Genomic DNA, 25,639 nt, shown 5'->3' with positions numbered 1-25,639 from the left:
CGGGTTCTAGGGATTCAGATGTGTGTGTCTTGAGGGGCCGTTACTCTGCTGTTAACACCTCTCACCCAGACCCAGTCACTACTTGGGGGCACTCCCTGAGGGGTGGGCAGCTTCACACAGCTACCTCATGTCTTCCTCCTGACAGCCCTGGGAGGTCAGGGACATTACACCTCTTCCTGAGGTTGTGACCCTGGAGAGCCAGGCCACCTATAACTTTCGGGGGCCTGGGGCACTTGTGCCTTTTCTCATAAAAAAGGCTTTAAAAGCATGTTTATAGACATGAACATAACCAGGGTAATTTACATTGTTCTTTTATTTCGGATTTTAAAAAGAAATTAAAACACCGCATGGGTCCCAAAGAGTGCCATGGGCTCTCAGCACTGTGCCCATGGTGCCAGATGGGTCAGCAAACGCTGGGGACGGGCGAAGGAATGCCCAGGGTTACATGGCCAGCAAGAGGTAGAGGCAGGGCTCATGCCTGGGGTTCCCCTGACTCCAGGACCGAGATCACTTCTCCAAACTCCCCATCATTCCTCTAGTATCCAAATAACTCAGAGCCACAGGAACACTAAAGATTATGGGCCAGAGGCTCTTATCTGATGGACATCCGTGTGCCCAGAGAGGGATTGCAATGTTCTCAGGGACACACAGCAAGACAGCGCTATAGCCAGGATGAGGACCTGGTCCCCCGACTGTCCATCCGGGGCTCTTCCCCACCACCCTCTTTCTTCCACATGCTAATCCCTCTGACCTGAGAAGGAGACCAGCTCCTCCCCGACCCCACATGCACACACATGTATACGTAAACATGCACCTCTCTCTGTCATCACACACGCAATGTCAACCTTGACCACTGTTGGGTTGACTGTTCTTGATATCTGGGCTGGTTAGGATCCACCCAAGGTCCTCGTTTCACAGATGGGGAAACTGAGGCTGGAACAGAGCCTGACCGAAAGCAACTCAGCAGATCACCGAGAGAGAGCCAGCACTCCAGCCCAACCCCAGTGCCGGGCTCTCTGCCCTGAGGCCCCCTTGTTCACACACACTCTCTGCAGTTGGTCCCAGATGTCAGACTCCAGCCTGAGGGGCCTCCCTTGGCCCTCACCCAGCCCACAGGGACAAAGAAGCTCATGTGGCCAGAAGATCCTGAAAGAGCAGTTTCCGAGTCCTCAGCGCCCAGACTTGGCACAGTGGTGACCTCCAGCCCAGACCCAGAGCAAGAAAAACCAGTTCTAGAGGCCACCCTCCTGCCCTGACTTGACCTCCACAGCAGTTGCTTGCTCAGGCTGGGGGAACTGGGCCAAGCCTGGGGTTCAGGCCTCGTGCTGCAAAGTGGCAGTGCCCCCACCAGATACCTCTGGCTTCCACTCCACGTCATTTGTCCCCTCCGAGCCTCAGTTTCCCTACCCAGGAATGGTCATGGTACCTACCTCTCAGGGTGGCTACGGTCTGGGATTCGTGCATGGCACTTGATGAAAGCAAAAGAAATATTACAACTTTCTTTGTAACCATTAGTGAAGGTTAGTTGTGATACACAAAGAAGCCAGTGCTTACGCTGGATCCTGAAGGCCAGGAGGTAGCGCTGGGCTGGCAAAGGACCAGAACAGCTCCCCAGGGGAACAGCGCAGGAGTGGAAGCCAAGCCAGAGAGGAAGCGGAGGTTGGGGCCCCGACTGGAGACCCCCGTAGCCCCCAGCACACAGGGAATCCCAGATTCTCCATCTGCTGCCCCTGCACTGGGGAAACGAACTTTCAGGATCTGGATCGAGGGGGCAGTTTTCCAACTCCCCACCCATGTTACAGATGGGGAAACTGAGACCCAGAGAACAAAGGCACCTGCCCAAGAACGGACAAAGATTTCACGATGATGCCAAGACCCAGAGCAGCTGGACTTTTAATTGACCACAAACCTCTCACTCAGTTTTCCCAGGAACAGTTTATTTTTTCTTTTGTTTTATTTCCAAGCCTTAGCCGACATCCACTCAACACAATTGACTTGTCCCTGTAGTCCTGAGAAGAACTCAAAGAAAGAACGGATTGCCAGGCTCAGAGATGATAGCCAACCCCACTCCCCTGAGGCACCCATGTCACCCTGACCTAGCCCCCCGGCTCTGGCCCCAATCATGTACTTTCATCCCAACCCAGCTGCTCGTTCCTACCACTGAACCTTTGCACAAGCTCTTCTGCCTCCCAGAATGCCTTTCTTCAGCAATCTCTTTGGGAAGCCACGTCCCCTCCTTCCAGGTGCAGCCCTTTCCAGCCTTCCCTGTTGGCTTTTGGCCCCGAAGGTACCAGCACATCGCCTCTCGGTATTTAAACCGAAGAAAGGCTCAACGTAGGCTGTATTCGTTTGCTCTTGTCAACATGGCAGCTCACCTGTCCTCGTTTATTCATTTGTATTCAACAAATGTTTACAGATTACCAAACACAGTCCGACCCTCCCCGCATGCACAGCCTGCCCTCCAGGTGTGCACCTCCTGGGAGGAGGGAGCCCCACGGAACCTCACCGGCATTGTTAGGTGCTGAGCGTCATGGGGGCTGCACAGGGGCCCCCATCTTTGTCTCCGGGTGCCTTCCCAGCGGGGCCCCTGGCCAGCCAGGAAAGGGTCTCTCCCAGCTCTGCCGACTGCTTGGACATGAGGCCGCTGGAGTTTCCTGAGCCATCTTGGTATCCCCATCCTGGGCAGCCATGGGGCTTGGAGGACAACAATCCCAGCTCTGCCACCTTTGAGCTGAGGGATTTGGTTAGGATCACCTCCCTTCGGGGCCTCAGTTTCTCTTTTGTGAAACAACACTCGGGGCTCCTCACTCAGGGGTTTGCTGTGGAATGAGGGAGCAGTCTGCAAACACACGGGGCAGGGGAGTACCATTGCAAGGGGTGGGGGTCCCTGAGCTCACCCCAGTGCTCAGAGACATGGCACTGGCACGTGGGTCCCCTCAGCATGGATTTGGGGCATCACCTCCCTCTGTGCGGTTTCTGGGTAGCACAAAAGGGTTGGACTATGGGCCTCCAAGGGGGCTCTCAGCTCTGGGAAGCTCCGCTTCCTGGCAAAGGGAGCCTGCTGCCTAGAGACCGCGGACTTTGAGGCTCTGGACTTTGAGGCTCTGCCCGGAGAGGTTTATGCTTCGTCGGTCCCCCCCGCCCCCAACCGGGCTCTCAGGCAGTGATGGCAATGAAAACGCAACACTTCCGAAGAGGGAGGATAAGATACGCAGCGTTCACCTATTTCCGTCACCGACTAGAGGAATGTGAAGCGAAACCCTCCTCCGGCAAGCGATCCCACCACCCAGCATCATGGAACCCAGAGCACGGAGCTGGGACCCAGTCTTTGAATCACGGCACCTGGGAAATTAGAAGGCAGAACAGAAAAGCACCGTGCTCCTGGGAAGTGGTGACAATGGGGGACACCCGGGGGATGCAGACAAGGAAACACAATGTAGGTCCCCTCTTCTCCAAATTGAAACTGGTCCCTCTCCTTTCCGCCATTCTTGTTGACTGCTGATGGCCGGCGGGGGAGTTGGGGGGGGATCAAGGGAACTCCTGCCTTGGTTCCTATTTCAATCTTGATGGCTTTAAGGCCTAGACTCATTTGGTCCCCATGTCATTGTCACCCTGGTGGACATGAAGCTGGCCACTGCAACCCCCCATACACTTTTCAAATGCTTAGAACCATCCCTGTGCATGAACTCTAGATTACGGCCCCCAGCCTCAGGGCCTTTGCACCTCATGGGCCCTCTGCGTCAACTGGCCTTTCCCTACCTTGTTTACCTGTCAAATCCCTGAAGACTTGGCTCTAGAAAGCCCTGCTCCCCTGAAGCCTGGGCTCTTTCCTCCTTGTTTTCATAGCACCCATGATTTGCTCTGATATGATCTCCCCTGCTCCCCTGCGAGTTTCTGGAGGGCCAAGGCGGGCCTAAAAGGACAGACGGGAGGATGTATGTCAGGGTGAGGCTGAGCCTGCTAGCTGGGGAGTTTGGGCCTCTTCGGACTTCTGTTTGTGTATCTGCAGACAGGGAACAGTCCCTCTATAGTGGACTTCACATTGGCCCAGGAAATTGATACTGGCCTCTGTAACCAGCAAACCCCAGGGGCTCAGTGGAATACCAGTTCACTGTCCCAGTCGCATACGGGCTGGGGGAGAGGTGGGCTGGGACACCTGGGCCTCCGAGGTCACCACTGCAGGGAGGGAAGCACACGGGTTCTTCCCCAACTCAACCCAGCAGCCACTCAGGTCAACTCAGCTTGCTCTTCCTTGGCCACGCTCCATCAAACGCCCTTCCCCCGCCCCCTCCACTGCAGGGGGTGGTGGTTCTGGGAAATGTCCCTTTCCTGGGTGCCCAGGAAGAAGAAAAGAACCCGGATTTGGTGGAACACGTAGCCTTGTCTCAGCCATAGGCTTGTGTGAAGATTAAATCATGACGAATATGGAGTTCTTCGCCCGCTGGCTGGCACATAGTAGGTGCTCAGTGAAGCTGTCTCTTCCCCATTTGTTTCTCACTCCCCAGAACCAGGCCTGGGTCTGGCCCCGAGCACCCTATGGATGCTTAGGCAGGGCCTCCGACCCCTGGCCCAGCTGCTCTCCCTGCAGCATCACCCCACCCGCCCCCAGCTCTCCCCGGCTTGGCAGGGACCACTATCTCCACCTTCTGCACCTGGGCAGCTGTCTCTCTGCAGAGCACTGATTTGCAATTGGCCTCAGCCGCTCTAATGGGCCAGTGAGGCCCCTGGCTGCGCTGAGTTAGCTCCATTTAGAGGCTCAGGGCTATGGAACACAAACTTGTCCTACTTCTCAGGGGCCAGCACCGGCTCTCTAGTCTCTGGGACAGACCCGAGTCAGCTGGAGAGCCCTGCCGCCCTCCCCCAAACCCTCCCTGCCGGCTCAGGCTCCTCGCTCCTCCAGCCCCATCCTCCCCGGGGCCTGTGCGGGAGAGGATCTCTGCTTCTCTCCTTCCTGGTGGTCTCTTGAGAAGAGCACAGGACGTGGGGCTCAAAGAAAATGTGGTCCTCAAAGCACTGTAACTCACCTCATCACCGTGACAATTTATATAGTAGTAGGTTTTATTGGCCCCCTTTTACAAATGAAGAAATTGAGCTCCGGGGTCACAAAGCAGTGCTTTCTACACTTATCTGCCCAGGAAACTTTTTTTTCTTTCTTTTGCATGGAGTAACCCAAAGCACACATTTATTTCAAAACACACCACCTTGAGCTGGTGTTATTTCTTACCCCCAAAACCCATCTGACACATACTCCTACAAGATCAGTATGCACCTTTCCCTGACTCAGAGATATCCTAACCAGGGCCAAGGGACTTCCAGAATTTGCAAGTGAAATAGTACATGTATAAGCATTTCTCTTTTTTTTTTAAGATTTTATTTATTTATTTGACAGAGAGAGAGAGATTACAAGTAGGCAGAGAGGCAGGCAGAGAGAGAGGAGGAAGCAGGTTCCCTGCTGAGCAGAGAGCCCGATGCGGGGCTCGATCCCAGGACACTGAGATCATGACCTGAGCCAAGGCAGAGGCTTACCCCAGTGAGCCACCCAAGCATCCGTATATGCATTTCTTAAACATGGGTCTGTAACTTCCAGGGGTGCCTCAGAGGAACCTGTGATCCGGAGAGAGTGAAGAACTATTACCCTGGCTTGAGTCCCCGTGGAGAAGGCCCAGTTTTGATCTGGGGTTTTGCGAAAGGGAGCAGAACGGCAGAGGTGTGGGCAAGCACGCCATGAGTGGGAGAAATGGCCCGTGCGACAGCAGGGACGAGGGGACAGTAAACGGATGAGCTTGGCTGGAGCAGAACGGGTGTTTGGGAACAGTGACAAATGAGGTTGGGCCGTCAAAGGGACCTTGGAGAACAGGCCGAGGCATTTAGATTTGATAGGGGAGGCTGTGGGGAGCCACGGGACATCCTGGAGACTACATGTGGAGAGAGCGGAGGAGAGCCATGAGCTGCTAGGATGGGGTTCTGGGGACAGCCGGGCCCAGAGGTTTCACTGCCCCTGGTAGGCCATGCCAGGCTAGTAACTGTTAGGAATCCCACAGGAGGAGGAGGTAAGAAGAATGACAGGAGAGCAAGACAGCCTGGCCGGAAGCAAGGCCCTTAGACATAAAGTTGCCTAGTTGGAAGCTCGGGTCCATCATTTCCTACCTGTGTGGCTTTGGGAAAATAACTTAACCCCTCTGGGCTCCTTCCTTGTAAAATAGGGATAACCCCACCTGCTTGGGAATGTTGCAGAAATTTGCTTAGATGAGAACCTGTCTCTGCAACACTTCAGAGAAAGGCACACCTCCAGCCCTCAACCAAGACGGCTGCTCTCTGATCTGCCAATATATTCCATAAACATTTAGTGACCCCCTCTACGTACCTGCAGCAGGTGTCTTCCTAGGCATCCTAACGTGTTTTCTGACAATAATCCCAATGGTGTCACACCCATTGGAGAGAGAAGGAAGCAGAGTCACAGAGATTTGGACAGTCAGAAACCACGGTGACGTCTATTAATGTTATCACAAGAGCTCAGGTGTCACGGGGCAGTGACAAATGTGGGACCTCTCTCTGACCCGGGGTGGGAGAAGCCACATTGTCCTGAGGCTATTCAAGGTCATGCAGTTGGGACTACAGGTGCACAGGGTACCAATCCAAGTACTTACAGTGCTTCCCTGTAGGGATCTGGTTAGCAGGAAGATTCTAGGTTGGGGAGGGGCCTGAGGTCCTGCACACTAACAAGGGTTTCTGGAAAATGGCTTTGGGGTAGAACAGACTTAGCCTTGGGCAAGAACCTGGGCCTCAGTGTCCTCACCTCTAGAATGGGTCTTATGCCCACTAGAGTGCGGGTGACAAGGTGGAAGGAGACAGTGCCTGCAGCCTCAGCAGTGCCCAGGGCCGGACATGGAGCGGGCACCCCGGAAATATTGGCTCTTAGCACTTCTACTGTTATTACCAGCTCTGGGCCCTCTATCCCCGCACACAGGCAGTGGGTATGCCGCGTACTCCAACACGGGGATGTTCCCCCCGCCTCTGCTCATCCCACCCCGGGAGCAAAAATCAGGACGCACGCTGCCATCTCCAGCGGCACCCATGAATCGTTTCACGTTCAATTTCCCCATCAAGTTCACAGGCACGTTTCAAAGGCCATTATTCCACTTCCTAATGGTCTATGCAGTGGAATTGTAAGTAGGACATTTCTTTATGCCCTTGGCATTCCTGACTCTTTGAAACTCCCTTTCCTGGTGACTACAGCACACCATGCCTCCTCCAAAACCCTGGCAACAGCCGGCCCTGGCCTCTCCTTGTCCCACAGCGGAAGGGGACAACGGGGACCTGTCTCTTTGGAAAACAATGGTCGCTTCCCCGGGTTTCTGTGGAGGTCAACTTTGGTCGCAGACAGCAGGGTAGGCTGCCTGTGCAGGGCCAACGTCAAAGAGCAGACGCACCTGAGCCCCACCTGGATTCTACTCACCGGCCGTGGGACCGGGGCAAGGTCACCTCACCTCTTGGGAGCTCGGCTGCCCTCACCTATAAAGTAAGGGTGACGGTGCCGACCACACGGGGCGGGAGAATCAGAAGGGTGGGTCACAGGCTGTGCCTGTAACAACCACGACAGCACTTTGTGGCGGTCACTTGAGTAGGAGGCTGGATGGGATGGGCGACCTGGCACCAGAGGCTCGGCCGGTGGCGTTCATCCTGGCTGGTCCACCAGGGGCCAGGTGGGGCCTCACCTGGGCTGTCTCAGATTCCTGACCAAGATGGTAGCCTCTGTCCCTTAACTATGGTGCCAACATCCCTAGATGGAGCTCAACATGGGCCCAGGGGGCAGCAATGCCCAGGGTAATATTCTAAATTTTACAGCCTGGTAAGGTGGGGCACTGCCCTCGCAGAGTGTCGCACGGCTTGTGGACCCTTGTGATACTAAGCCTCTAGTCCACGAATGGCAGAGTGGACGGAGGGGGTCCTGGGGGGATGGCAGTCAGGCTGGTGGTGTTGGAAGAGTGGCTATTCCCCAGGCAGAATGGAAATATTACAGCATTAAACAAGCCGTGTGGATGTGGTGGTCGGTCCATGCCAGCCGGTTGTGGGGGAGGGGACGGCCCGGGGGTGCTGAGTGTAAGGAAGCCCATCGTGTGTCAAGAAGTTTGTCGAGGGAAGGCCCCTGGGTACATGTGAAGAACCACCCTTGTACTACCAAATACTTACCGTGTGCCTCTGGATGAGTAGGAACGTGTCCCTGACCTCCTCGTCCACCCCCAGGGGCCCAGTCAGATGCCCCGTGTTCCAGTCCCAGCTGCACGGACTTTCCCTCCCTAGGCCTTGGCCTCTGCCTCTACCAGACCAGGATCCTCTTATCGCTGACTCTTCCGAACTCAGAAGCTCTACCCTCTCCCTCGTGTGTGTGCACATGTGCGCACGGGGACGTGCGTGCCTGTCTGTGTGCGTGTGTGTGAGAGGCCACAGTCCTCCCTGCACCCACCTCCTCCCGGCCTCGGGTCCCCCAACTCAGGGCCTCACCTGAGGTTGATGTCCTCCTTGGGAAACGCTGACCCTTGGTGCTGAGCAGACCAGGGGAGGGACAGACACCACCGAATTCAAAGCCAATCCCTGGAAGATGGGCCTGATTATTTGCATGGCATGCGCTCAGCTCCGACTGTTTACCCACCCCCTGAGCCAACCCCAGACTTCTCAATTTGTCCTGCTGGCACCGAGAGCCCAGATTGGCGGCGTGCACTCCCCCTCCCAGAAGCCTGATACAGACTTCCAATTATCTTTTAATTTCACTCCTGTCTTCATTTGTTCATTTCACTTTTTCCAAACAGACTGGGTTTGGGGCGGAGGAGGGAGCGGTAATTTTGAGAGCTTGAAGCCAGCTCGTGGGAGGGTGGCACTGCAGTGCAGGCTGGGATTCGCCCACGGGAGAGAGCGGGAAGCTCACTCCCAACCTGCTGGGCAGGTCAGCCACTGACCTGCTGGCCCGGAAGGCAGCACGAGTCGGAGAGCCCTGCCCTGGCCTCTGGGTGCCCTGAGAGGACCTCAGTCTGGGGAGGGGCAGAATTCGATCTGGGCTTCAGGTTCAGCTGGTGACAATTCATATGAGTGATAATGACCCCACGTCTCTCCCTGATCTGGGCACTAACTCCCAGTGCTTTCCCCATCTGCCCTCAGGAGCCCCCGAAGGAGGGCAGGGGCATTCAAAGCTAGGTCAGGTGGCTTGGCTGCAGTCCCGGGGCTCAGCCTTCCCCACTGCTACTTGCGGACCTCACCTCCGGGACCAGCAGACCCCGTCAGGAAGGAAGCAGACAGGGAGGCTCTCGTGCCACACCTGCCACGGCTCCGCCTGTCTCCCAACTCACCACACCCAACCCTCCTAGCCCAGTGGATTTGCAAAAGAGAAAATAAAACACACACACATGTAATAACCAACCCCGTGCGTTTCCTGGCATCGGGTGACTATTTGGTCAAGAGAGCTTCCTCCCTCTTTGTGTACGAGCTGGACACTCCTAACATCCTCCAGCAGCTGCTGGCTCGGGTGGCTGATCACAAGCTCAGCCCTGGGGCACAACCCCCAACTCCCACCCCCAGGAAAAGCGTCGAAGGATCCAAGGAGGCCAGCGCCGAGATCTGCTGGCCCTGAGCCCCCGTGGCCACGGTCTGCCAGCTCAAGGTCACCTTGGCTCCCACGCTCCCTGGCTGACCGGTTGCTGGCTGGTCAGAGCCAGCCCAGAACCCCCCTCCAGCTCACCCTGCTGGGAGCAGGAACCGGCCCCTATTGGGCAATCATTAATCGGATTCTTGACATTCTCCAGCCCCAGGTCGGCTTTGGGAAGCATGCTCCCCGGAAGAGGAGGAGCGGAGGCCCAGGACTGGCATTTGGACATGCAGCTGGCAGGCAAGGTGGTGCTGTCCGCCGCTGCCCTGCTCCTGCTGACCGTGGCCTACAGGCTGTACAAGTCGAGGCCCAGCCAGGCCCCACTGAGGGGCAGGAACGCCAAGGCCGAGGCCAATGAGGAAGCCGAGGGCTCCGGGCAGCCTGCGGTTCAGGAGGCTGCTCCCAGGGCACCGCACTGGGCGCTGAGACACCGGAGGGGAAGCAAGGGGACCAGAGAGGTGCCAGGCCGTGGCTGGGAGAATCAGGGAGACTTCCAGGTCCTGGCAACAGGACCCTCTCCAGAAGACTCAGAAGCCCACGAGGCTCAGGAGCCCGAGGAGAAAGGCGCTGGTGAGGAAGGGGGTGAGCAGCGCCCGGACTCTGAGCTGGGGCCTCCTCGCTGCAGTGGCCAGGAAGCCGGAACAGCTGCTGGCGGTGAGCCCGAGCCGCCCCCCCACCCCCATCTGGGCCGCGAGTCCCAAAGCTCCCGCACTGGCCTCACCACGGGGGACGGCGGCGGTATGGGCAGCGAGCCTGGCCCGTGGCTGGATGGTGGCCCCCCGGGGCATCCCCTGGAGCAGGAAGCCGCCGCCCCCACCACCTGGATAGCCCACGTGGAAAGCCAGAGTTACATGAGCGAGAGCTGGGTCTTCCCCCGAGCGTCGGGGGCGCGGCCCCCCAGGGAGGAGGCCAGGGCCCTCCAGGCCGCTGCAGACATGGGCCTGACCGTGCGTCAGCAAGACGGAAACACCGGCGCCTCCTACACCTACGCGTCGGTGGCCCGGGTGCATGTGGAGGAGAATTTCCTGCAGGAGAAGGTGGAGGGGGTCGGGCCCAGGCTGAAGGGCAAGGTGTATGATTACTATGTGGAATCCACCTCCCAGGCTACCTCCCAGGCCCGGCTGGCCCGCAGAACAGCTGCCCTGGCTGAGGCCCCACCCCTCGTGCCACTGCCAGGCCCCCCGGGAGCAGGGGCAGTTTCAGGGGGCCATGCCGCTGACCGGGAAGGTGGAGCAGAGTCACCCGTGTCCTCCCGGCCGGCGCTGCCGCCCTGCACGCAAGGCTTCAGCAGGAAGGACAGCCTCCTCCAGATCCTGGAGAACCCAGAGCTCCAGCTGCAGCTCGATGGTTTTGGGGTCCCCACTCAGTCCCGCCCTGACGGGAGAGCCCTGCCCGGCCTCCCCCTACCCGGGGCTTCTCTCGGGTCCAGCCCAGCCGGAAGTGGTGGGGAGCCCCACGTGCAGCTGGTGGCGGGGACCAGTTTCGTCCACCTCCCACTGGCCCCTGGCTCCACCCCCGACGTCCACCTGGATCTGGGCAACTGCTACCAGGTACTGACCTTGGCCAAGAGGCAGAAGCTAGAGGCGCTGCAGGAGGCAGCCTACAAGGTGATGAGTGACAACTATCTCCAGGTCCTGCGCAGCCCAGACATCTACGGGTGCCTGAACGGCACGGAGCGGGAGCTGATCCTCGGGCGCCGGCTGCGGGGCCGCAAGCACCTGGTGGTGGCCGATGTGTGCCCCCAGGAGGGCTCTGGTCGTCTCCGTCGCTATGATGACGAGCAGGACATCTGGCACCCGCTGGCCTGTCTGCCCTCCGAGGCCGTGTCCCGAGGCTGTGCCCTCTGCAGTCTCTTCAATTACCTCTTCGTGGTGTCCGGCTGCCAGGGGTCCGGGACTCAGCCCTCCAACCGCGTCTTCTGCTACAACCCGCTGACGGCGATCTGGAGCGAGGTGTGCCCGCTCAACCAGCCCCGGCCACACTGCCGGCTGGTGGCCCTGGACGGCCACCTGTACGCCATCGGGGGCGAGTGTCTGAACACGGTGGAACGCTATGACCCCCGCCTGGACCGCTGGACCTTCGTCCCCCCGCTCCCCAACGACACCTTTGCCCTGGCACACACGGCCGCGGCATGCGCGGGGGACATCTTCGTCACGGGCGGCACCCTGCGCTACCTGCTGCTCCGCTTCTCCGCCCGGGAGCAGCGCTGGCAGGCCGGTGCCACGGGGGGCGGCAAGGACCGCACGGCCGAGATGGTGGCGGTCAACGGCTTCCTCTACCGTTTTGACCTCGATCGCAGCCTGGGCATCAGCGTGTACCGCTGCAATGCCAGCGCCCGCCTCTGGTACGAGTGTGCCGCGTACAGGACACCCTACCCGGATGCCTTCCAGTGCGCCGTGGTGGGTGACCTCGTCTACTGCGTGGGCCGCCGGCGCATGCTGTGCTTCCTGGCCGACCACATCTCGCCCAGGTTTGTGCCCAAGGAACTGCGGAGCTTCCCCTCCCCACGGGGCACCCTCCTGCCCACCGTCCTGACCCTGCCCATCCCTGAGGTGCCTCAGACCAGGGTCTAGCTACCCCTCTGCCAGACTGCTCCTGCAAAACTGGGAAGCGACAAGCACCCCCTACCCGCCACTCTGTGAGCCAGTTCTGGGAGTGCAGGCGGCTCGGGCATTTGGCCAGCGAGGGATGGATTCTAAGCCCCCCTGCTCTGCGGGCTGGGGCCCTGGGATGCGGCTTTGCTGGCGGTGGGAGGCAGAGCTAGAATCAGGGACCGGGCAGCCACGTGTGCAGGGACGAGTGCCGCCCTGCTTCAAATCTGAATTCTTGGCGGAAGGGGTGTCAGGACCCTGCCAAAGTTCAGGGGCGTAGCCTCATCCCAACCACCAGCTCCTGTGGTTGACCCCCAATAACCCCTCAAACCGACCCTGCTGGAGGTGGCCCAGCTCGCTATGAGACACCAGAGTCCCTTCCTAAACACTGGCCACTGAGCCCCTACCTCCAGGGTTCCCAGAAACACCTGGGTCACACAGGGAGGTGGTTTGGGCCGTGCAGAGAGCCCTGGGGAGCCCGCAGGGGCTTGGCCAGGGGAGAGATGGTTGGAGAAGTAGATCAGCAACAGTTGGAGCTGCCCATGGGACTCTTGCCTCCAGAGCAAACTGACCATTACCCACTGCACTTTTTCTCATTACCTAGAATCCTAGCATATTAGGAGAAGCCTCCAATCAGCAGCCATTCTAAAACATTCATCCTGTAGTGGTCCACTAAGGACACCAGTGGTCCCATATCTGAGGTCTCAGGAGGGAGAAGAGAAGATGTGATCTGTCAGCACCTGTCCGCCTGGGACATTGCTTGGGCCCATTGCTAACTGACCATTGACCATTCCCCAGAGCTAAGAGCCCGCACGATACAGCTGTCCAAACAATACAGCCCTCACCTCGGGGAGCAGGGACAGCCACTGCCAGGCACCCCTCCTGGGCTATTGAGAGATTTTGGCATAATTTCTCCTCCCCGTGCTCGTGGTCACCTGGTCTGCCTGGTCAGGCAGGAGAGGAGGGAGGGGCGGGTACATGATGGCGCTGAGGAACTAGAAAAGTCTAATGTCACATCAGGACCCTGGGACCTCCTCTCACATCAGGGTCGGTAAATGTGGAAAGCACACAGACCCTCCAACCTTAGGAAGTTGCCCATTCCTCTTTGGAGGGGAGGGAGAGAGACTGGCCCAATGTCTTGTCGCAGGCTCATTCTCTCGCTGAGGATGACACATACACAGGTGGAAGGGCAGTGATGCTCCCGGGGCCAGCCGGAAGCCAGGGCAGCAGGGATCCCTTCTAAAGTGACAAGCAGCCTAGAGAAAAGAGGTAGAGATGAGGATGCTACAGGGCGGGCTTGACAAGCGGGGACTTGAGGATGCTTTGGATTTTAGCGTTCCAACGTTGAAAATGGGAAGGGTAGTTCATGGCCTTCTCTGCCAGAGAATGAGAACTCCCGGAGAAAGTCCTCCCCAAATTCCCCTCGGGGTCTGGACAGGAGCTTGTGTTCACTGCAGCTGCTAGGGCTAAGCCAGGGTCTTCCTGGGAAATGCACGACAGAACAAGGAATAACAGGGAGGTTGGCATGGAGATGAGAAGTAGGCCACTCAAAGCCACCGTCCCCATTCTAGGGCCTGGAAGGTGAGGCTGCCTAGTCTATTCCTAACTTGGAGTCTGGTGACCTCCCCCATTCCCTGCCAAAGCCATGCTCAACCTCAGAGCCGACACTCAGATATGAGCATCCAAAGGACCCCTGGGGTGGAGGGGAAGTAAGGGTAACTCAGTGACATGACTGGGCCATGGCACGGGCATCATGACGGCAGGCTGGGGGTTGCTTGGAAGGTGAACCCCATCTGGGAGCTAGGGGCAGTTGGAGCCAGATCCAGCCCCCAAGGGCAGGCTTCCAGCAAGGAGCCAGGCAATGACTAGACCACAACCAAGCAAGGAGACCACAGAGGAGGGCTCCAAGCCCAGGGTGAACTAGGGATCACTCCAGAAAAATTTCAGAGCCCCATTGCCTGGGGCATGTTCTCATGGTCAGGACTAGGGAAACAGCAGTTTGTTCCTGACCCACTGCTGGTGGGGTGCGGTCTTCATGATGAAGGGAGAGCTGAGATGGGAAGTATATGGGGCCCTTCTCATCTACCTGTGCAGACATCACTAATTGATCGCCTTATCTTTTCCTATTGAGCCCCAGAAGGGGGTCAACACCGGGCTCTAGGCAGTTATTCCTGATCGACGAGAGCTGGTGTATTTCTCATCACCAGCTTGGGTCTCCAGAGCTAGCCTGAGGGAAGTAAGCGGTCAGGACCATCCTGGTAGAGCAAGGTAGTTCAGGGAGCCTGCAAAGACCACCTGGGTCCAAGACAGCCAGGATTCATTCTCGGGCACTGTTCTAGGCGCTAGGAATGCAGCAGGTCCCTGCCCTAACAGAGCTCACATTCTGTTGGAGGAAAACGGGCAATTTTTATAAACAAATGCGTAAGCAAATGAACGGAACCCGTGCTGCCTACGTGCGAGGAAGCCAGAGGAGGCAAAGAAGTAGTATCGTGTGATCAGCCTCCCTGATAAGGAGACAGTGAGCAGAGCCCTGGATGGAAATCCGGGAAATGAACGGACCAGCGCTGGTGCTCAGGGCACCAGTGGGGGCTTTGTCACCCTGGCCGGGGAGGACAGAGCTGCCTACAAGGAGCTCCACCTCGGAGTGAAGAGGACGGGACCCCCAGCCATTCTGCTCTAGCCATTCACGTGAGGGATCGTTCAGGAAAGAGGCTCCTTGCACGACGGTAAGCTACATTCCCCGGAGAGAAGCAGAGGGCACTCATTTAAGGGGAGAGCCCAGATCGCACACGCCCGCCATGCCTGAGTGCGTGTCCGGGTGTCAGCCCGCCCATGATCCTCTGCAGGGTCAGAGTCTAGGACTTCCACTTGACCTTGTGGGATAGGCTTGTCCGGCCACCTCGAGCCTTTCAGCCTCACAGCAGCCTGTGTGTCACTTGGCCTCTCCCTGGGTCATCCGTCCTGCTTGCCCCTAAAGAGTTCCCTCTTTAAGACAAAACAAAAACCACCCTTCAGTTTGGGTTGCTTTCCACGTGGGGCCAACCACGGCTTTGTAGGAAAGAAAATTGGAAGATGCAGAAGTACAAAAAAACCTCCCCAGCTTCGCCCCCCAAAGACCACCCCCTCCGCGGTGCGCGTCCCTCCAGCCTGTGCCTCCTTTTCCTTGCCTTGAGTTTTGCCAACGCGTGATTATGCTGAATGCACAATTCAGCCACTTCCTTTTTTCACTTAGCTTTTTAGAATACGCATTTTCTGTGTTGCTACAAACTCTCGGTAAACACCATTTCAATAGGTTGCGATGTTCCATCCAGTGACTGTACCACGGTTTATTTAAACAGTCCCCCCTCCTGTCAGGCCTCTAGGTTTTTTTTCCCCCTGTTGGTTTCTTTTTCCGTCATAAATAAACCTTCCTTTGTTTTCCTGTTCCTCTCTGTCTGGGGCCTCCATCAATATTTACAAGAGAAGACCAGTCTAGGTTTGGAATACAGGGTTGCTGAGGCAAGCCCAGAAGACTCGGTATCTGCCTTGGGCCCCGTACCCCCCTCTGACTGCAGGCTGCTCTTGGAAACGCCCCGCCAAGAAGGCAAGGCTGCCCGGAGGGGCTGTCTTAGGCGCCCTGTGGCGTTGCTGGAGCCGGAATGTAAGGTGTCCAGAGCCCCTTCCCAGCATAGACCAAGCGGGCATCACTTCACTGAGCCCGAAAATAACCCCATTTTACAGGGAACAAAACTGAGGCTCATAGAGTTCAAGGAAACTCACCTTCATGGCAAAGTTCAAAGACCTTCAGGTCGGGGCGCCTGGGTGGCTCAGTGGATTAAGCCTCTGTCTTCAGCTCAGGTCATGATCCCAGGGTCCTGGGATTGAGCCCCACATTGGGCTCTCTGGTCAGCAGGGAGCCTGCTTCCCCCCTCTCTCTGCCTGCCTCTCTGCCTACTTGTGATCTCTATAAAATAAATAAATAAAATCTTTAAAAAAAAAAAAAAAAGACCTTCAGGTCTCTTCAAAACACTCTTGAACCTGGCCTGCCTACTCTCGGTCCTCCCAATCCCATATCATGAGGCCCTGGGGCCAAGGACTTGGGATTACCCATTCCTGGGCCACTCCTAGCCCCTCCCCCACTCACAGTGATCTCGTATCCTTGAACTTTGAACTCAAAGACAATATTCCTCTTTTTTTTTTTTTCTTAAGATTTATTTATTTACTTTAGAGCAGGGGAGGGGCTGAAGGAGAGGGAGAGAGAGTCTCAAGCAGGCTCCACGCCGAGCATGGAGCCCCATATGGGATTTGATCTCATGACCCTGAGATCAGACCTGAGCTGATATCAAGAGTCAGATGCTTAACCACCTGAGCGACCCGGCCCCCCTCAAAGAAAATAGTCTTGAACTCTCCCGTCCTCCATGTCTGCATCCATAAAATGGGTTTGCCACCTCCAGCCTCGAGACGATGTAACAAGCAAATGTGTGCAAAGCACTGGGCCCAGGGATGCTCCAAAGTAGGTCTTTTAAATACCATCATCTTCTGCAGGGTCCAGGTTGGGGGAAGGGTCTGCTGGTACTCCCACTCCCCTTTCTCCGCATCCCAGATCCAGAGGAAGGTTGTATCACATTTGAGCTGCAGGAGCCCTGTCTGGTTTGACAAGATTTGGGGGTTTGGGGGAGGAGTAGGGCGGCGTTCACGTTATCCGTATTTTACGCCATTCAGGTTTTGAGACTCTGAGCCTGTGCCCTCCTCTTCTGCAGTCAGTGACTTGCTGGTGAGCGTCTCCCCAGGCTCAAGGTGTTCAGCATCTTCCCAGGGTGTCAGACAGCACAGGACAGACAGAAGAGCTCAGGCAGGGGAAGGGGACGGAACACAAGGGAGAAGATGCCCTCGGGGAGTGGGGGATTAGGCAGGAGGCTACAGCAGCCAGAAGAAAGGACAGCTCGAGGGCAGTCTTTACAAAGAGCTCTTTTGGAAAATGGGATGTGAGTCAAAATATGAACAAAAATGAAAAAGCGATCAAGTCTGGCTTGCCTTTTTTGGTGTGCGAAGGGGAAGTGGAGACGGCTCTCCCACGGGTAACAGGATAATAATGCCACCAGCGTCCCCGCACCATCCTTCCCATCCTCATCAAACCCTTACAGAGACATCACTGCCTGAAAGTGATGATCCTCGTCACATAGGGGAGGAAACGAAGACAGGGCATTTCACAACAATTTAGAAATCACTAAAAAACCAGAAAAGAGAGGCGACGCCTGTCTGACTCCGTCAGAAGAACACACAACTCTTGATCTTTGGGTCATGAGTTCAAGCCCCACATCGGGCACAGAGTTTACTTTAAAAATAAAAAAGCAGAAGACGGCAATCTAATCTCTATCAATACGTTTATGGAGCGTTCATAATGCTGACAGGTGCTAGATTCGAATAATCTCGTTTATCCTCAAACAACCTAGTAGGGATGCCTGGGTGGCTCAGTTGGTTAAGCAGCTGCCTTTGGCTCAAGGTCCTGATTCCAGGGTCCTGGGATCCACTCCCGTATCGGGCTCCCTGCTTCTCCCTCTGCCTCTGCCCCTCCCCGAGCTTGTGCCACTCTCTCTCTCTCTCTGACAAATAAATAAATAAAATCTTGGGGGAAAAAAATAAAAACCAAAACAAAATCCAAAAATCCCAACCTAGTCGATGGTAACACTAGGTGAATTCTTCCTTTCCTTCAGTTTCCCCACCCCTTGAATCTGGCCGTGAGACTTTATACAAATCGCTTGGGCATTGGGTTTACTCTCCTGGGACTCTTAGAAGCCCTGCGACTGTCACCATTCGAGCAAGCCCAGGTTAGCCTGCTGGATGATGAGTCGTACGTCCCCCATTACTAGCTGAACAATCAGATCAGCTCCTTGAAAAATAGTCACAAATACCACCTAAGGGCCAGGACGTGCCCTAAACACCTGACTGCCAGGAATTCTTTCATTCTAAAAACAACCTGGTGTGTTCGATACTTTACCGTTTCACAGATGAGAAAGCTGAGGCACAGAGAGGCTAGGTAACCAGCCCACGGTTGCACAGCCAATAGGTGATAGAACCCAGGAAGCCCTGGGCTGCTCCAGAGCTGTTGGGAGAATGAATTAGCTATGAAAACAGGGAGACCTTTCCTTCCTGAACCCCCGCGACACCCACCCACCAGGACACTGGGGTCGAGGCCTTGCCTACCTTGCTTGCTAGGTCTTTTTTGTCCAGGTGCATGAAAAGGTCAGGGCCTCGGTGACACTTTACCAAAGAAAGGATAAGAGTGGCAAGGACCTCTCTCTGAGGCTGCCGGCTTCCAGGCTGCTTAGATCCCCCACTGGTGATTTTGAGGGTGCCCTCGAGCATCCTGGCCCGAGTTTGGTCCCTGGGGATGAGGGCTGGCAATCCAAAATCCTGAGGCCTCTTGCCAAAAGCCATGGCTCTGCTCATCTGCATTACCCAGTACTTGCATTTCCTGAGAAGTTTATACAGAGATTTCAGATCTCCCATCATCCCATTTCACAGATGAAATAAGTGAGGCTCAGAGAGATCTCACAGCAGTGATGTCAGTACTCATCCTTCAAAGTCTTGAAAGTGTGGCATCAGCTTCCCACCATCAACATTGCCTACTCCTCCATCAGGACACCCCACACTGCACACATAAGTCCCCCACATCTCACTCCTCAGTTTTCAGGTGTGCTGGGTCCCCCGTGAGTCTCTGTGGGCCACAAGGAGGTCTTGTCTGCTTCTGGCATGCATGCAAGCACAGAGCAGCTATGCAGCATGGCCCAGAGGCAGGTGCAGCTGAGCTGTGTCCTTACTCAAAATGCACCTTCAAGTACTGCAATGGGGTGTTTGGGACTGCCCAGCTGGGTTACTCTCCCTGTCTCCAAGGGAGACTGTTTAATGCCTTCTGCCTTCTCCTCAAACACCCCCTCATGTTGGCACACAATATTGGGGGTACAGAGAGTCCTCCAGTCCCTACAGTGCTGAGCACACCTGCTTTTCCTGCCCAGGAACCTTCTGGCATCCATGCTAGCTCCCATAGAGGAGCCTGGCTGGCAGGAATTGGTGTATAAATACCCCAGCTCCCTCGCCCTCTGTAGATAAGAGCCTTAGCATGTGGCTTTAACTGAGTCTCTCCAGTCTTCCTGCCTATCTTTCCACCTGCTCTTCCTTCCTTCTAGGGACTGTGGAGGAGGCAGACCCTCCTTTCCCCTCAGACCCACCTGCTCTCACCTCCTTTAGGACTTCACACCGGAGACCGTCCAGCTCTGGCACCAACCACCTGCCCCTGCACCTAACCACCAACTATCTGCTGGGTGGTTCCAAGCAGCATACAAATGGGCTCTGACATCTCCCATCTTAATAGAAGAGCCACTTTCGCATGATTTGCCTGATAGCACAATAAATAAGAACTACAAATACACTTTGGAAGGTTAAAAACATCACCCACATACAATGCATCTTTATTTGTAATGAGTGTCAAAGCAGTGTGGTATCTTTGTGCTCCTGAAAACACTTTATCCTCCGAAGATTTGTGATTGTTTTTCCTGCAGTCATGTTCATGCTATCACAGTCAACAATCTTTGCTTTGTAGAAAATATGCAGGCTAACTTTAACCTGGCCTCAATTTGAATCATAATAAATTCCAAGTGAACTCTCAAAAAAACAGCTTCCTGTTACAGAATGCTTTTCATCTGAACTGGAGGAGCCAAAAATCTTGGATTGTACCTAGAAGCATTTAAATCCATGCCTGGTATCTTTGAGCTACTCAATTTTCCCTCCTAAGCCTGGTCTCTCTCCCCGGGACCATCCTGTGGGGCAGGGCCAGGGGCTGAGGACAAACTCAGACAGGATCAACTCCAAGAAACCCCAGGGAGGTAATGTCTTTCATACAAGTTGTCTTTGCCTTTTATTTATTTATTTATTTATTTGACAGAAAGATCACAAGTAGGCAGAGAGGCAGGGGGCAGGGTGGGGGTGGGGGCAGTAAGCTCCCCACGGAACAGAAACCCTGAGCCGAAGGCAGAGGCTCAACCCACTGAGCCACCCAGGTGCCCCTGTCTTTGCCTTCTTAAGCATATTTTTGTGTGTTAAAATGTACATAACACAAATGTGACCATCATAGCCACTTTAAATTATACAACCCGGTGCTATTAAGTACATTCACAATGCTGTGTGTCCAGCTTTATCTGACTGCAAAGGATACACAAACATTAATTGTAGATTATCCAACTGGAAAAATACACAGAAGCTCAAAGAAGACAGTAGCAATCACTCCCACTCAGAAATAATCAATTATTGCTTTGACTTTTTTTTTTTAAATTTCCAGCCTCTTACTTATTCTCCATAATTTTAACTTTTTTAAAAAATGGCATCTTCCTCTGTTCTTGCTGCCTAACCTGCTTTTTCTCCTATCAGAATATTGTAACTACTTTCCAGTAAGATATATCAGTCCATTCTATTTATTGTGGTAAATATACACAACATAAAAGTTACCATTTTAACCATTTTTAAGTGTACAGTTCAGAGCAGTAAGTACATCCGCGTTGTTATGTGAATAACACACCACCATCCATCTCCCAGACTTGCTCCTCCTCCCAACTGAAGCTCTGTACCCACTAAACACCAACTCCCTATTCCCCTCTCCCTTCGCCTCCAGCCCCCACCCCAGAAGTAAAAGTTGCCTTTAACTTCGGAAAATATCCCTCCCAAGGATGAGGAAGTTCTCTGCTCCATCAGCACAGATAATTGGGAATGTGCCTTAAGCACAAAAACACACTGGTTTTCATTCATTCTGGAAAATGCAGGAAAGAACCCAGAGTCCAGCTCAGTGGGATGCTTTGGGGCTGAGGAATCAATAGCCTCCTTCTCAAAGACGCCAGGAATTCCCTCCTTATTACCACAGGGAAAGACAAAAGGGGAAACCTTTTCTCTGTTCTCTATAAACTTCCTCCATCCTCACACTAAACTAATTACTTTTGGGGCTTTAACAAAAATATAGTTTGGAAAAGGCCAAGGTATAAACCACGTTAATGATTGTGTTACATTATGGGTCCTAATTATGCAATTACAGGCACTTACAGGAAGCCGCAACTGAGTCGCATTAATTGCATAGTAATGATCCCCGCAGGGTGTGCACACCCTGGACAGGGTTGTGTTTAAGGGACCTGAAGCTGCAGGTACACATGGGATGAGGACAAGGAATATAGAAGGTTGGAAGACCAGGGCTGGGGGTAGGTAGAGGAAGGTCTCCCTTCCTGGACATAGGGAGGTCAGGGCACGGAGTGACAAGACCAGCAAGTCAGCACAAACTGACAGCCATGAGTTCTGCCTTCACTCATCAGGGGTTTATTAAACTCCTGCTCCCTGAGAGGCGGCTACATTATGACTGTAAGTGGGTTGGGCACATTCTCCTGGGGAAGCCGGGAGTACACTGGTAAGCAGGTGCATAAAATAATGGCAGATTGACATAAGCTCAGAACAGGAAACAAATGTCGTGTGATGGAGGTGGGGGACACGTGTCATAGTTCTCAAGGTGGCTTGGGGGAGGTGGCATCTAAGCTGTGATATGAAAATGATATGATATGATTTGACTGGAGGATAGGAGGGAGGGGAAGAGAGAGAAGTGGGGGGGTTGCTAGGGAGGGGGGAGGAAGAGAGAGAGATTGGGGAAGAAGAAAGACAGAGAGGGAAGAGGTGGGGAGAGAGAGAGCATTCTGAGAGAAGGGGATGCAGGAACCAAGTCCTGTGTCCTTGCCCAAAAGGCCAGAATGACAAGAAAGGTAGTGTGAGGTAGGGACCAGCCAGGGCTTGTAGGGCAATGTCAATGGTCCACTAGGATAAGAAATTTGGGTTTTATCCACAGCCCAGTGAAAAGCTCTCAGAGGATTTTGTTATGCCTCCTCTGCTAATAAATCTTTTCTTTCAGAAGAGCTTTAAATGCGCAGAAGAGTTGCAACATGATAGAGAGTCCCCAGAGGCCACATACCCCGTGTCCCCGTTATTAACATCTTATGTTAATGTGATACATTTGTCACAACTAAGGAACCAACACAGACACATGATCTTAACTAAAGTCCATACTTCATTCAGATTTCCTAAATTTTTACCCAATGTCCTTTTTCTGTCCATGGAATCCATTTCTATCCTTGGATTCCATCCAAGACACCACATTCCTTTTAGAAATCCTATCTCCAGGGACGCCTGGGTGGCTCAGTTGGTTAAGCGGCTGCCTTCGGCTCAGGTCATGATCCCAGCGTCCTGGGATCGAGTCCCACATCGGGCTCCTTGCTCCGCAAGGAGCCTGCTTCTCTCTCTGCCACTCTGTCTGCCTGTGCTCGCTCGCTCTCTCTCTCTCTCTCTGACAAATAAATAAATAAAATCTTAAAAAAAAAAAAAAAAAAAAAAAAAGAAATCCTATCTCCAGAAGCTCTGCTTGGCAGTGATGGTTTCCCACACTCTCCTTGTTTTGGATGACCTTGACGGTTTTGAGGAGTCCTAGTCAGGTACTACGTCCTTCAGTTTGGTTTTGTCTTGGTTTTTTTCTCGTGGCTTATGAGTTACTTGACTGGGATTTTTGGAAGAAAGACCACGGAAGTACAGTGCACCTCTCCTCACATCGTAGCAAGGATATGTGACTTATCAACTCTTGGCTTTGACCTTGATCAATAGGCTGAGGTAACATTTGTCTGACTCTCTGCGGTGACATAGCCCTCTTTTCCCTCTTCCCATGTTCTGTCCTTCAGAAGGAGTCTCCATGTGCTGCCCACCCTTAAGGGACCGGAAGCTCTGCTCTACTGCCTTGATGGGGGACTATCTTCATGAATTATTTGGAATTCTTCTGTACAGGAGATTTGTTTCCTCTTCCCCATTGATCTGAATAATTACCCAAAAAATTATCTGCTGATGTCAGCATAGACTCATCGATACTGACGTTGCACTTTGGGTTATATTCCAATACTATATTATTTCTTTTGTTGCTTAAATGATCCCAGCTTCGGCCACTAGGACCTCTTTCAGTTGACTCCTGTGTCCCTTTGAGACATAGCTCCACCATTTTGTTTCTGAGTCCTTCGGTATTCTCTGGCACTGCAAGACTTTCCGGGCTCATCTATAGGTTCCCTGCCCAGTCCTAAAACCCACATTTTCTCTAAGGAGTCCTAGCTCCTTTTATTAGAGAACAGTATTCAGAACCGAGATCTGCACCGGGTCTGCAGAGCTGTCTAAGGACAAGGGTGGCGTTATCTGATTTCAGTTTTAAAGACGTCCTTCCAGCTGCTTGGGGGGAATAGGGGCAGGGAACATAGTGGTAGGAAGCCAGAGAGGAATTGGGGATACCAGCTAGGAGGTATCACGGTTATTCAGGTGAGAGGTGTGGGTACCCACTTGGACACTCAGAGTTGACATGAAAATTATTTTAAATTGAAGACGTCTGAGACTAACAGATACAGAAAGAAGCCTTCTTGGAGCTTTCTTTATCTCACTAAAAGCAGAAACTTCTGGGAGTGACACTATCATAAATTCCTTCCTCTGGGGGAGCTTTATGGTCATGAAAAAGATGGAAAAGACCACTCACACCTGCATAAACAAACATTATCACAAATTTCCTTATCTCCTGTTTATTCCCTTAGAAATCCATTTGTTTTTTCCCCATAGAAGCCTCTTCTCTCCCTTCCCTTTCCAAAACTTCAGCCACTTAGTGAGCTCCTTTTCCTGGAAGCTCCTGTTTTACACATGAATAAATTTTGGGTTTTTTTTCTACTGTTGATCTGTTCTTTATTCATTTAATTTGCATGCTCCCAGGTACTGAGACTAAGAGGTTTTTCTATCCTGACAGAGGCAACAGATCTGAGCAACACAAGGACACAAGGTCAGCTAGAGATGAGTTCTTGCTTGGTGATCGACCCACCAGCCTATCCCTCTGTCCAGCCCTCCTTGGCCCCCTGCACCATCCCTGGACCCCTCCAATACAATCCTTTCTCTCCACCTAAGCCTGAATTGATTTATGTTGCTTACAATCGGGAATCCTAACCAATACCGTTTAGCAACCTCACCACTGACTTTTAGGATTCCTAAATCCTCACCATTGACTTTTAGGAATCCTAAAAGACAGGGTCTGGAGCTGGTTCATTTTACCTCCCCTGCCTCCCAGCTTTAGCCCAGAGGCCAGCACAAGGGGCCGCGCTCAGAAAATGCTTGTTGAGCTGGATTTGCGCTACTCAGTGAACCCAACAGTTGGCTGTGTAATAAAACGCCCTCAAGCAGGCGGCAGGGGGCACCTTGGTAACCCACTTAAGAAAATAAACTGTTTGCAAGTTCTTTCCCCACATTCATTTGCATGGAAACAATTAGTGTGCTAATTAAAATCGAGTCTTATCTATTCCTTAAAGTAAAGCCCAGCAGGACCTCCAGTTGGCAAGATTTTGTTGGCAGAAGGTTCGAGGTTCTCCGGTAGTAGGAAAGAAGGCATTTTCACTTCCCATCAAATATTTAATAATCAGGTGGCTGCCGAATTTGGCGGACCCTCCCTTCAATGGGCTCGCATGAGTGAAGTTGGTGGGAACGTTTTAACTGACACCCGTACCCCAACTCAAACAAGGGAAAATTGGTAATCCTTCTCCCAGCCTAGCCTGGCTGCAGTTGCCTTACTCCATAACGGGAAGAGTTTGTTGCCCAAATTAATAGTATAAACAAGATTTCAGAAGGGAATGTTTAACCTACTTAAGAGAACACACTATTTTCAAGCAATTAGTACCGTTTGCACGCAATGAATGAGCTAATTGCAGATAAGGCTTACTTCTGCTTTGAAGGAGGATCCGGCAGGACTGGTACTTGGCAACACTTTGCCAACGGTTAGTTAGTATCGCCACATGTTCTGAAAGGAATAATGTTGCAATTCACTCAAAGCAATCCCCTATATTCAGATTTCTAAGTAATTCTCAGTAATTCTCAATAGGTCTTAATGCCAGCATCTATAAAATGGGGGTAATACCCATCTCAGAGAGCTGTTGTGAAGAGTTAATGAATGTGTTCATGTCCATAAATGGCAGCTAAATGTACTCTGGCTGTCCCCCAAATTTGGTCAAATGAGGACAGATTCTGGGCTCAGCTGCTGCTGTGGGCTACCAGACAGCCCACTGAGGCTGAGCTAGCAGCCACTGTTTTCATAAAAAAACAGCGACTAGCCTTTGCCTGGGCTCTGCTACAAACTATCCAGGCAACTTGGAGCCAACCTTCCCTCCTCCGAGCAAATGAGCTGGTTGAATTAGCCGGGTGATTTTGAACTCTTCTTGAAAATGAATTTCTTTCCTCACTTCGATTCCATTCTGGAGGAAGAACTTTTCCCCCACCTTCTTGGGGGTGTGCTGGGGTCATGCAAATTAAACTAACAAAAGGCATATTAGCTGGAGAAAAAGAACAGAATTGC

At 53.5% G+C, this 25,639-nt stretch overlaps 1 protein-coding gene across 1 annotated transcript; it reads left to right on the top strand.

Moving 5' to 3' along the window:
* Positions 1-9,816: 9,816 nt before the first annotated feature.
* KLHDC7A (kelch domain containing 7A) lies at positions 9,817-17,650 on the top strand (the record flags this gene model as incomplete). The annotated part of the gene is made up of 1 exon (XM_080801556.1): positions 9,817-17,650. The coding sequence occupies one exon, from the start codon at positions 9,817-9,819 to the stop codon at positions 12,208-12,210; it is 2,394 nt and encodes a 797-aa protein (XP_080657682.1). The 3' UTR covers positions 12,211-17,650.
* Positions 17,651-25,639: the final 7,989 nt, after the last annotated feature.

This window comes from Martes martes (assembly GCF_963455335.1).
Source record: "Martes martes genome assembly, chromosome: 4".
Classification (NCBI taxonomy): domain Eukaryota; kingdom Metazoa; phylum Chordata; class Mammalia; order Carnivora; family Mustelidae; genus Martes; species Martes martes.
This window is presented reverse-complemented; position numbering and strand designations above follow the sequence as displayed.